Genomic DNA, 12521 nt, shown 5'->3' with positions numbered 1-12521 from the left:
AGTGCTGTATTCCTATAAAATTAATTTTAAAAAGTTATAAAATAATAAGCCTTAAGTAATTATTAATATAATATCCATTAAATTTGCTTATCCAATTCAGATCTAATCAATCAATACAATTCTATCAGAGAAATGTGAGGGCTGAATGTATTCAACTATTTTTACAACCATAGAGCTAAAAAGACACATAATGTAATCATTAAATAACAGTTTTAAAATTAAAAAAAAATCATTATAGCTTTTGCGTTTTAGACTATACCTATAACGCAGTCGACTATGGTGTTGACATTATTCGTTCTAGATTCCTATTTTGACCTATTTAATATTTTAATTACCTACCCACTTTTATAAATTTAAAAGTTGTTAAAATATGCCTCAGTGTATAACTGGCATTTCTTTTTATATTTCATGTCAACTTGCCTGCCTTAAATGTTACTTATATTGTTATCATTTAATGATCCTGTTTTTTGATACAAATCGCTTGTGTATGAAGTTAGAAACATAATATGTATTTAGACGGAACTTTAAAAAGATGTTGTAAATAAAAAAAATAACTTATCGAAGGGATAGCAACCAAATAATATCTTTGTGTATGTTTTTAAAACAAATGGTGACTTTCACCATTATAATACGCGAATAAAACTAATTTGAGTGTACGACCAACCAGGCTCCAAAAGATAAACCACTCTTTATATGGAAATTGTATTCGTTTTTACAACAAACTCCCAAGCGAAATTAGAGTATTATCACTAAATAAATTCAAAGCCTTCGTTAAACGGAAATTAATCAATAAAGCTTTTTATAATTTTGGGGAATACTTATATGATCCTAATCCTAGGGATTTTCTCCAGTTCAAACAATTTGTATGACAATACTTGGCGATTAAAAAGAGTGGCGGAAAGTTTCTTGCCAGTTCGTCTTACCCGCTCTAAGCCCTTGACTTGCGAACTGGTAGTAAATGTACAATTAAAAATAAAATTTACAATTAATTTAACTTGACAATTCATAAGTGTAATTGTTTACCTAAATGAATAAAGATATTTTGAGTTTGAGTTTGAGATCCTAAGTAACATTAAGAAAATAAAATAATTTATTATTCTATCAATTGAGCAATGTCATTTTCAAACTCGATAGACCTTTTCTGTACTGCTTACTTATTATATATTATATACCATTGAATTGCGCATTTCACTTTGATCACATTAATCACCAGTTAACTAACTAATAATTAGTCATATGAATGATACTGAATAATTATTATCTAACACAAGTTAGGTAAATAAATATTTTTGAAATTACATTTTCAAATTTATTACAAATTCGCAGAAAAAGCTTTGAATATTTCTGCACTGACGCATCCATTTTTTGTGTTGCAATATTGTATAATATTAATTATTAAGTACGTACCGATATGTTTAATAATAATAATTTTAAATAGAAGTAGACATGTATGAAATAGTAGTAATAGAAACATTCGATAGACTATACGATGTATTTATTTTATCTGTGAGTTAACTTAACACTGACATAAATATTTTCAGTTTGACAATATACATCCTAATATCGATTATTGGCAGTTTTTTAGACAGCTTTAGATCAACAGCTGAAACCTATAGAAAAAAAGAAATGGCAATTGCCAAAATAACAACAGTCAACAAAAATGGTTTAGATCTTTTAATTTTACAAAATCGTTATGTATTTCTTAAAACGTACATGTGATTTTAAATCAATATGCACAATTGTACGTTTATCCAGGTAGGAAAGTGGTAAATAAAATAAACAATAACAACAACAAAAATATAAATAAATAGGTATTTTTATTCCAGTCAAATACGAAAATCGCACTATGACATTCTCAATTTACGCAAAAATTGTTCAGACAAAGAAATTAAAAATGCATTTATACAAATGAGTAAAGAGGTAAGTTATTAGTCACTTCTGAGCCTTAAAAAAAACTTTAAATATTATATTATATAGGTTTTGCACATTGGGTGAGATTCCATTTTTGAGGAGTTTTATTTTCGCATACACTAATATTTTCCTTTTACGCAGAATTAATATGGCCAACAAATTCACCTTTCAGTACCATCCAGATAAGAATAAAGATGCTAAAGCTCAAGAAAAGTTTGTTAAGATTGTTGAAGCATATAACATTTTAAGTAAACCAAGCAGCAGGGCACAATATGACAATATAATGGACAGCCAAGTAAAGACTCATTCATATGTGTATAGAACACATACACCTTACAAGTAAGTATTTTATATAATATAGACATTAAGAAAATCTATTGAATTATCCTAAAGGTGACCTTAACATGCTATTTATTTATCACTAGCCAAAATAATTATAAAACTCACCTACAGAATGATCTTGTTGAAACATTGAAAGTTTATGTTTCTCTTTTTTTTTTTTTTTTTTTTTTTTTTTAAAGTAAGCATTTTAAGTAGACATACAAATCTTGTTTTAGTGGAACGCCAATGTTCCATCATTTTGAGAGCCAGAAACAAATAAAACTTTCTTATTTTCTGACTTAAAACTTCACTTACGGAATCCAAAAGACAATGGCATATTAATTACTATCTTAATTTTATTCCTGTTTAATATTTTCAGCTTCAGAAATAATACGGCATATAACTATTATGAGCAGCCTAATAGTAAAGCAAATGATAAAAAAACAGGATATTATGGAGTGAAAGGTCTGAAAAAACTTTCAAATCTGGCCATAACAGTTCTATGTTTTACTGTAGCTTTGGTTGGCACTATAATACAACTTGTTGTAATAAGGTAAAATCCCCAATTTTATTTTAATTTAGAAACCTATTAATAAAGTGATTATTTTTTTTAGCTTTGTTCTGTAATTAGATTATTCAAATAATAAAATTGAAATTCTTGTTTGTGTTGGAAGCATATGCATAAAAATTTGGTCCTAAAATTGGCAAAAGTATCATTTTGAAATAATATATTTAACCATGAGCTGAAGCCTAAACTTGGATCAGGCTCATCTCTATTCAAAACTGAAAACATTTGTCATATTTCTTATATTTGTGTTATACAATACAATTATATTTGTTTTGCACAAATGGACATCCATTAAATATTACGTATAGTACTTTGTTTTTGGGAAACCATCTTCTTTCCTGAATCTAAAAATAATCCATCCTATTTGAGTCTTGGCTCTGATTGAATCTGTTTTTTTAATCTTTTTTACTTTTTATAGACTCAGTGATCAGCATATTGTGCCTGACAATGTTTGCTGTATTTATGAGAATGTGTCATTTGTGCATGATCTCAGTCATATAAGATTTCAATTATTCAAATTTCAGACAGTCATATTTAGTACATCGAAAGAGGACACAAGAAAAGTCAAAGATTTTAGCGGAAGAATTAGAAAAAGTACGAGAAAATGCAAAAGGGAAAACGAATAGTGTAAGTTACTTGACATTTTTATTCAAAACACATTTATTCCATAAATTTTGGATACTTTTCATCAATTAAATTCAGGTTTGTTAAACCAACTATGTCAATAAATAGGTAAATAGTTTGGCTTCAATTCATTTTCCAAGAAATGATGTTTAGTTATGTTCGTATTAACTGCAACTATAAACAACTCAAAATATTTTATAAATACTTAGTTTTAATAGTAAATCAACATTTTGTTTGGAAATTTTAGCCTTTTAACATAGCCAAGTAGCTTTAAGGCTGTCTTGAGTTCGATTTCTGGATAAACCATTAACATTAAAGACCTTAAGGCCTCAATTAGCTTCGGAATTCTGGGCGTTGTCATATCGATAGATGTTCAGCTTCTCAATCATTTGGAAGAAAAGGCTAAGTTAGCAAGGCGAGACGGTACTTCACTCCGTGCCACCGCTTGCAACTATATAAAGCGCAAATTAGGTCCCACGTGAAGTACTGTTCCGACTTCTGGGCGGAAGCTCAGTACCAGCTCCTTCCGCTTAACTGCTTTCTCCGAAGAGCGATTCGAATCGTCGACGAGCAGTCACTTTCCGAGCGGCCTATTCCTTCGCGTTGCGTAGAGATGTGGGGTCCCTGCATATTCTACCGCATTTACTATGGATAGTGTTCAAAAGGAGTGGTTCGGGTTAATACCTACATCTGAATTTCATCATCAGACGTCGAGGCAGTATACAAAATACGATCCGTATCGCCTTGACGTCCACAACTGAGCGTTTCTTAAGACAGTTTTTGTATTTCCGAACTAAAACGACTTAGAGTCTTTTAAGAAAAGAGCGTACTAATTGTTAAAAGGCCGGCAACGCACTCGCGAGTCTTCTGGCAATGTGAGTGTCCATGGGCGGAGGTATCACTTAACATCAGATGAGCCTCCCGTTTGCCTCCACAGACAGACAAAAACAGACAGGCTTAGGTGTCATTGGGACTGTACATAGAATCTCATATGTTCAGTTTTCATAATGATATATCTTTTGTCTATACATAATTTTAAATGGAACTAGTACGGCTACTTCCTAATAAAGTAGTATGAAAAGAGTTAATTGTGTAAGTATATTGTCTTTTCTGACTTGATGCTAAACATTGGTTGTTACAGATGCAGACACAAGCTTTGTTAGACAAAATCGTAAGTTCATCAAACTCTACAGTAGCCACTGCGTCATTAGGTCAGGCACTGGCCAATGAGAAAAGTAAATCATAAAAATTGATTAGGAACGAATTGTTAGGAATTTTATCCTAAAATAAGAAGTTTTTTATTGTATGCCTCGGATAATTTTCTTAACAGTACTGGTAACTAGAATTCTGTGAACAATCATATTGTATAGATATAAAATTTGATTAAAAATACATAATTTTAATCATACAGAAATGAAATTAAAATAAATTACTAAAATATTCTAAATGTAAGGTAACCGAACCACTGTTCAAGTTCAAGACTGTATTCTGTATTTTATTTGCTGCCTTAACATCAGATTAAATTATTTATATATTTAAAAGAAACATATTTTTTTATGATCAATTCAAATAACATTATTAAAAATTGCGACGTTTGGTTAAAAAGTTCACCCCTTAAATCTATGAATAAATGTATTCACACATATTTATTGCGGCATATTTATTTATTTAGGTAATTATTTTATTTAAACATTGTACAAGGTAACAATAAACAATAAAAAACCTAAAGAGTAAAGATATGTTTAACAATTACTTGGAATTTATACTTGACGCTAGCTAATGCACAAACCGTGCCAGAGCCATAAAGGAAAAAAAAATACTTGGAAACAAGAAACATTTATTATGAATCCGAGTATATATTAAAAATAGTCGTAATTAGTATGACTTAACTTATTGTACTATAAATTTACCGGTATTTTGATATAACAGGTAATGTTATGTTTAATTTCTTAATGTTCACAGGTTCTTGTAACAGCATAGTAACCTAATATGTAAATAAAAATAGCGAACTTAACGTAGAAAAATACATAAAGATTTTGTGGTACTACCTCAATTTATTTTTGTAAATATTCTAACAATTAAGTAAATAAATTTATGAAATGATATGTTTTAATTTATTTAGAAACCCTTAGGCATAATAAATTAAGTTTTACGACTTAACAAATTTTATTATGTAACAGTGGAAAAAAATAAAAGTCTATTGTCTAAAGATTGGTAAGCGAAATTTCCCGCGCAAATTCACTATGCCAGACCATCATTGACATTTAACAAATGATAGTGACATTTCATGTTTGTTATGTTACTGTGAGTTAATTATATTCTTTTAAGGTCGTGTATTTTATTTTTATACATTTACTACGCAAATGAGACTGATGACTTGTTATTGGCAATGCGTCATTGTCTTTTTTAAACCGCTATTCGAACTGTATACGCGTTTCCAATGGAATGCAGAAAATAGGTAAAAAAAATTGATGATATTTCCGCTATTTCTTATTACGTCAATATGCAGATTTAAGGCATACATTGTTTATTAGTATAGGGTCAAGTATATTGACCTTATTAAACTATATATTATGGGATATTGACCCCCAGTGTTCAACCTTTCTTCACATTTAGTTTACTCGAGTAGCGTCCTTCGAATTCCTTGTTTGATAATTTAGATAAAACTAAATAGTTTCAGATACGACTACTATAAATATTAAAATTTAAATTGCTGGTATAGAGAAATAAGTAAAGAAGTTTTTAAAACAAATCTTTATTCCACAAACAAACATTTGACTACAGAATCTTTGATTTCCTTTAAATATTGAGCAATATTGTACTATAAAATATCAAAACATTTCTTTAATAAACACTCTGTCGTATATATGCGGGGGTTCGGGTACGATTATATTTATGTCAGAGAAAGCTCGCTGGTAAACGCATGTAAAGCCCATTTTTTCTGCGGATTTAGCGGAGAAGGCGCTGGAAGTGTCAATACGAATAAGCCTCATGCCCAACTCCTTTGCTAACTTCCTGTAAGTTAAGCATTTTATTACTGCAAATATACCAAATAAAGTCACTTTGATTTTTCTATTTTTTAATATGTGAAATTCATGCAGTCATTATCATTTTATTATATCTTATCGTATAAGTTATTACTCAGCTATTAATAATAAATACCCCTTAAATTATTGATGCACTTACATTATTAATAATTATGATAAAGGTAGGTGGTACATATTCAAAATGCAAGGGCAGCGGTTAAGTGTTGTAGAAGTCGTGGGTTCAAATTCTAGCTTAGCAATGGTTTTACTATCGATAAGGTAATTTGCGTACATAATAAAAATCAAGTACAGTGGACTCGATAACACTCCGGTCCCTTGAAAAACACTCGATAAGTTGAATAAAATCTTTCTTAGTTGGTCGCTTCGGTAATTTGAAGTTGAAGTTGATCTTGCTCGCCAACGTGGGATAATTTGAAGTCTGGGCTTCCCTACACAGTACACTCTATAATTTGAAGTGTTTATCATGCACAGACTATGCACTGTCCTTTGTGTACATAGACTAGGAAATGTCTTACTACCCTACGCTTCTACTTTCTCGGAACCGACACGAATGACTATTACTTCGCAACTGTCACCACTATCGAATAGACTGAAGTCGCTTATTTATAAAAAATATTACGGATTTCTTTTCGAAAAAGGAAACATGAAAAATTTGGCTAACACAAGCGTTGTACAATTTTAGTGTTAATTCTAAGCGCACCATTATCTGTGTTACTAGAATATAGAATAATTAATGAAATTATTTTAATGAAGTTCACTCGCATTCAATTAAAATCGTAGCAGACATAACAGGAAATATCTGAAAATTAGAAAATCCCGATATATATAAGGAAACATTGCTCGAAGGAAAAAAATCTGCTTATTACTTCACAAGAAACTATTTCGCTATGTCATTGATCGTCATGAGAATTCCTTGAAATACTCGGTCATTGAGCATACAGATTTGGATTTTGATACGAAGATTTTCCTATTTGAATTTTATTAAATTAAATGTCTATCTATAAAGAGTTTACAAGAAATTTTATTAATTATGTTGTGTTATATCCCAACCAACATTTTGGCGCTAATTTTCACCACTCTAATCGTTTGTATTGTTTTAACGGGTATATAAAAGTGTCTAGTAAAACTTTTGTTGGTTTAATGGTCATGAATATAACTAAATAACTCATTAAGATGAGTAACAGTGATAATAATACATAATATGACTATTACTATATTACTATTACTGCGAATATCTAATCGACAGTTAATAATAACTTACATTTGTCTTAAATATTACTAGATTATTTTAAATTAAAATCAAGAAAAAAAATTGTTTCGTTGTGTAATAGATAATTATTTTGTTCTTGTTTCGTTTGACGTTTCGCGCGCTTTCTAACAGTCACAGATTACAACTAAACGTAGTTATGTGGACATCATAATTAGGACTATTTCGATCAACGATAAAGAAGTTCTATAGTTAAACCTCAATCGAAAACTTACTCTGTTTCTTGCATGAGCTCATTCATGACACCTTTATTTCTCCAATTCGCATCTGTCGCCGCGAGCTTTATTTCTAACAGGTTGTCGTCGTTTGGGTACTTTTCACTTAATTTGGCTCCGCTCTCACGAATTTTTAACATGTTTATAATCTTCTTGAAAGCTGGACTAACTGTCGTGCTCAATATCATATCGAAGTCCAATGGCTGTGAATATTACTTGATAATTACTTCATGGAAATTTTTAACCTCTGTGTCGTTAAATGATGGTATCATTAACGACACCATCAATTACACCGATTATAAAAAGAGTGACGGAGAGTTTATTGCTAGGTCTTGACTTCTTTATAGAGCAGTGTTGGCTTAGTTGCAGTTTGATTGTTATCCTTGAGGTCGTAGGTCCGATCCCCGGATGTGCACCAATGGACCTTCTGTCTATGTGCGCATTTAACATTCGCTCGAACGGTGAAGGAAAATATCGTGAGGAAACCGGCTTGCCTTAGACCCAAAAAGTCGGCGTGTGTCAAGCACAGGAGGCTAATCAACTACTTGCATATTAGATTGAAAAAATAATCATGAAACAGGTATAGACATTTGAGACTTAAAAAGGTTGTAGCGCCAATGGTTTATTTTTTTGTCCGCGTTTATAGAGGTATATAGTTACCAATATGAATAAATTCATTTGTATTTTATTTGATATTTGAAATTACTTGTGTAATTCAATTAATAAGGTATTACTTACGTCTTTCACTGAACTAACATCATTAATAAGAACTCCAATGATGTTTCCATCTATGTCAACAGCCTTAAAGGATATTCCGGGAAGACAGTGGCGACAGTAGAGATCAAGATCAATGCATTCGTCACTTTCTGATTTGCAATATCCAACTTTATTGTTCAACGGCTCATGGACGAAAAACGTTCTGAAATTAATAAAAATTAGTTTCCAGACGTAAAACGGACCCAGAAAAAAACAACACATTTTGAAGTGAAACTTCCAACAAGGTTGCGTTAAACGTTTAACGCTCCTGGGAGGGGGAATAGAAAGAGACAGAGCGAGAGTGAATGCTTCCTATTTTTATTTCGACATTACGAAATTTCACTTCTACCGCGCGGAGGACTCCACGCAAATTTTTTTTTATAGAATTGGAGGGCAAACTAGCCTACGGGACGCCAATTTTAGTGGATGGGTTGCCGGTCTTTGAGGGAGGAGTATACTCTTTATTCAAACAATTGAAGGTCTCCCAGGGAGGAACTCCACCGTCGATCCCAGAGTTCGGAAAAGAAAATGTATAGTGAAGCGGACTGTGAAAGACGTTCAGCTTTGATGGCTGGTGATGCTGATGAAATTTTGAATTCTTACGGTGTTGAAACGAGGCACGAGGGATCAATTCAAATAACTCTTCAGAACACTCTCCCTTGTACACTTTGTAGAATACGCATAAAGACGCAGTAATACGTTGGAGATTGACAATTCGAGCCCTTCGTAGAATTTGGTCAAAAGGAAGAAGCTGATAGGAGCACCGGCACAGAGAGATGAGCAGTATTCCATATGAGGTCGTACTTAAGCCTTGTAGAGCTGCATACGTGAAATACTGCTTATTAACCCTACCCAAAACACCCAGATTTTTGGAACCCAGTCTAGCCTTTTCTTCCAGATGACTGCGGAATTGGCCTTCTTTCATATGATATAAATTTACATAGATATAAAAAACAGATGCATAATTGTGTTACATTTATCATATCAGTACTATGTATATATGTTTTTTTTATGTCACGGGGCAATCGGGCAGGAGTCTTATCTGATGGTAAGTGGATAAGTGATACCGCCGCCCATAGACACTTACATTTACAATGATATTGAGACCACCGTGGAATCCAGGCTAACCTTTTCGTCCAGATGACTGCGGAATTGGCCTTCTTTCATATGATATAAATTTACATAGATATAAAAAACAGATGCATAATTGTGTTACATTTATCATTTCAGTACTATGTATATATGTTTTTTTATGTCACGGGGCAATCGGGCAGGAGTCTTATCCGATGGTAAGTGGATAAGACACCGCCGCCCATAGAAACATTTACAATGATATTGAGACCACCGTGGAATCCAGGCTAACCTTTTCGTCCAGATGACTGCGGAATTGGCCTTGTTTCATATGATATAAATTTACATAGATATAAAAAACAGATGCATAATTGTGTTACATTTATCATTTCAGTACTATGTATATATGTTTTTTTTATGTCACGGGGCAATCGGGCAGGAGTCTTATCTGATGGTAAGTGGATAAGTGATACCGCCGCCCATAGACACTTACATTTACAATGATATTGAGACCACCGTGGAATCCAGGCTAACCTTTTCGTCCAGATGACTGCGGAATTGGCCTTCTTTCATATGATATAAATTTACATAGATATAAAAAACAGATGCATAATTGTGTTACATTTATCATTTCAGTACTATGTATATATGTTTTTTTATGTCACGGGGCAATCGGGCAGGAGTCTTATCCGATGGTAAGTGGATAAGACACCGCCGCCCATAGAAACATTTACAATGATATTGAGACCACCGTGGAATCCAGGCTAACCTTTTCGTCCAGATGACTGCGGAATTGGCCTTGTTTCATATGATATAAATTTACATAGATATAAAAAACAGATGCATAATTGTGTTACATTTATCATTTCAGTACTATGTATATATGTTTTTTTTATGTCACGGGGCAATCGGGCAGGAGTCTTATCTGATGGTAAGTGGATAAGTGATACCGCCGCCCATAGACACTTACATTTACAATGATATTGAGAAGTCATTTAAAGATTAGTTATCGTCAAGAAAGTTATCTATTTTCAAAGATTAAATTAAATCAGTTCTGTTGAACTTTACGGGAACGAGTATATGTATTCGAAATATGTTTTATTATACTATAGTTTACTACCTTCTTAATAATTTCATGACCTCCTCTGTATCTGCTTCTTCAACGCGTTGGATTGTAATACCTCTCATTTTGCTTCTTGTTAACGGATATCACTTGTTTACTGATGAAAAAGCAACTATTAAAGTAAAACTATTTCAAAACATTAAAAATCTATTATTAAAAAATAAATAAATTATAAATATATGAATAATATATAAAATTGTCGTGACGCGGTGTTTGTAGTAAAACTCCTCCGAAACGGCTTGACCGATTCTCATGAAATTTTGTGTGCATACCCTAGTATGTCTGAGAATCGGACGGATTTTCATCCCCCTAAATGTTAAGGGTAAGTCCACCCCTATATTTTTTTTTTAATTTTTAGATAAAATTTATATTTATTTTTTTATGATACAGCATTAAAAAATACATACAACCCCTAATTTTCACCCCTCTACGATCAACCCCTATTTTTTATTATAAATGATATACATGGCAAAACGACGTTTGCCGGATCAGCTAGTAAATTATAAATTTATGTTCAACTATCACATGTATTTTTAATATGTAAATAAATACTTATTGTATTCAATAGATATTTATAACGAAAGTTCATTAATAAAGCTTATTATGAAAATATAGATTATTAAAATAAAATGTATGAAACATTTTGTTGGTACACCTCTCATCACCTAATGAGTGATCTTCATAATGATGAATAAATTTTGACTTCGCAATGTCTTATATATGGTGTGAAAAATTAAAGTTGTTAATTATAAAAAAAAATCCTGTTATAACCCTAAATTGACAAAAAATGCACAACAAATAAATAAAATTTACATACGAAACAAAAACAAACATTAATTCGGAAAAACAAAGTTATATAATAAAAAAATATATTGGCAAGTGTCTATGGTAGTTAGTAAATTTTTTGTATTCGTGTATCGTGTTATAGGCGAGTACAAATTAACTTGTTTCGCCGGCAATCGAACCCTGTTTATTAGGTTTTAGACACAATTCAATTGTTTAATGAACTATATATGAACTGCTACTGAGTGTATTTAAAACACAAAATAGTATATATCACTGGTTTACTTAGGTTTTCTTTGTAACACTTAACTTATTATTATTAATTAAATAACCGTTTTCCTCATTTACATAATTATTCATACATCTACAATAATTAGAAATATAAGAAAATCATATCGATACGTAGTTATTGAAGCTCATGTTAAACATAAATACAAAAGAATTTAAACTAACCTTTTGAATTTATACACGGAACACGTAAATTATATTTGGCGCGCGCGCATCGCTCCGAAAACCAGATAGACTGGTCACTGGTAGCAGCGATAATATTTACATTTCATTGTCGTGTCAAGATAGCGCGCAAGTTTTTTATACTTATCAATAAATATATAGATTATATTAATTTAGAGTTAATTATGTTGCGAAAAACCAATTTAGGTGATGTTTAAAATATACAATAAGCGGTAATTGCTTTATAGATTTTTTCTACATTGAATTCCGCGCCATCTACATCACGATAGAGGAAGTTCTAGCAGAATTCTTTTGGCGTATAAATTAGTAGATTGACTTTGTTTTTTAGGAAGTTTGTTGTATTATGAGAAATTGCATTGTATTA

The 12521-nt window shown here is 31.5% G+C and overlaps 2 protein-coding genes across 3 annotated transcripts; one reads left to right on the top strand and one right to left on the bottom strand.

The window, feature by feature from the left end:
* The first annotated feature begins 1573 nt into the window (after positions 1 to 1573).
* LOC125060428 (dnaJ-like protein 60) lies at positions 1574 to 5501 on the top strand. 2 transcript variants are annotated; one of them, XM_047665333.1, is made up of 6 exons: positions 1574 to 1755; positions 1812 to 1920; positions 2084 to 2250; positions 2612 to 2785; positions 3325 to 3427; positions 4566 to 5501. In XM_047665333.1, exons 1-6 carry the CDS (start codon positions 1694 to 1696, stop codon positions 4668 to 4670), a joined length of 720 nt encoding a protein of 239 aa, XP_047521289.1. In that variant the 5' UTR covers positions 1574 to 1693; the 3' UTR covers positions 4671 to 5501. The 2 variants fall into 2 exon arrangements, with proteins under 2 accessions (XP_047521289.1, XP_047521290.1); XM_047665334.1 differs by having other exon boundaries at positions 1576 to 1755; positions 1827 to 1920; positions 4566 to 5039.
* A 658-nt stretch (positions 5502 to 6159) lies between these two features.
* On the bottom strand, positions 6160 to 12263 carry LOC125060463. Its single transcript, XM_047665369.1, has 5 exons — positions 12140 to 12263; positions 10901 to 11000; positions 8692 to 8872; positions 7954 to 8156; positions 6160 to 6439 (listed from the first exon to the last, which is right to left on the bottom strand). The coding sequence occupies exons 2-5, from the start codon at positions 10966 to 10968 to the stop codon at positions 6256 to 6258; spliced, it is 636 nt and encodes a 211-aa protein (XP_047521325.1). The 5' UTR covers positions 10969 to 11000; positions 12140 to 12263; the 3' UTR covers positions 6160 to 6255.
* Positions 12264 to 12521: the final 258 nt, after the last annotated feature.

Source organism: Pieris napi, chromosome 21 (genome assembly GCF_905475465.1).
Source record: "Pieris napi chromosome 21, ilPieNapi1.2, whole genome shotgun sequence".
In the NCBI taxonomy this organism is placed as follows: Eukaryota; Metazoa; Arthropoda; class Insecta; order Lepidoptera; family Pieridae; genus Pieris; species Pieris napi.
Note: the sequence above shows the minus strand (reverse complement) of the source record. Positions and strands in the feature narration are given on the sequence as shown.